The 511-nt window shown below is 42.1% G+C and overlaps 1 protein-coding gene across 1 annotated transcript; it reads left to right on the forward strand.

Moving 5' to 3' along the window:
• Nucleotides 1-41: 41 nt before the first annotated feature.
• SARC_18301 (hypothetical protein) lies at nucleotides 42-266 on the forward strand (the record flags this gene model as incomplete). The annotated part of the gene is made up of 1 exon (XM_014287619.1): nucleotides 42-266. A coding segment is annotated over one exon (225 nt), but the record flags the coding sequence as incomplete, so codon positions are not given.
• Between the last annotated feature and the right edge of the window lie 245 nt (nucleotides 267-511).

Consider the following 511-nt stretch of genomic DNA (forward strand, 5'->3'; position numbering starts at 1 on the left):
TCCAATTTCTAACACACACCTACTCCCTCGCACACAACACAGGTACACAAGAGCTTGTGCAGCGCACACTCTCCCTTGCCACTCAGGACAGTGACAACCCAGATCTGCGTGACCGTGGGTACATCTATTGGCGTCTACTGTCGACTGACCCAGCCGCAGCTAAGGCCGTTGTGTTGGCAGAGAAGCCTCTGATTACAGAGGAAACGGACCAACTAGACCCAACGCTTCTAGATGAGTTGATCTGCAACATCGGCACTATGGCGGCGGTATGGGCGTGTCTTGTGGTACGGGTGTGAGAACTGGGGTGTACGGCGGATGACTTGCTTGTGTACCTGATTGTCATTCTGGCATATATTTGTATATGTGTATGTATATCTATATCTATATCTATATGTGTATATGGATATGTATGTATGTGTATATGTATATATATATATGTATATATATATATATATATATATATATATTATTGTTAGTTAATTATTTTGTACTTGTTTGTGTTCTTCTTTAC

This window comes from Sphaeroforma arctica, assembly GCF_001186125.1.
Source record: "Sphaeroforma arctica JP610 unplaced genomic scaffold supercont1.15451, whole genome shotgun sequence".
Lineage (NCBI taxonomy): Eukaryota > Ichthyosporea > Ichthyophonida > Sphaeroforma > Sphaeroforma arctica.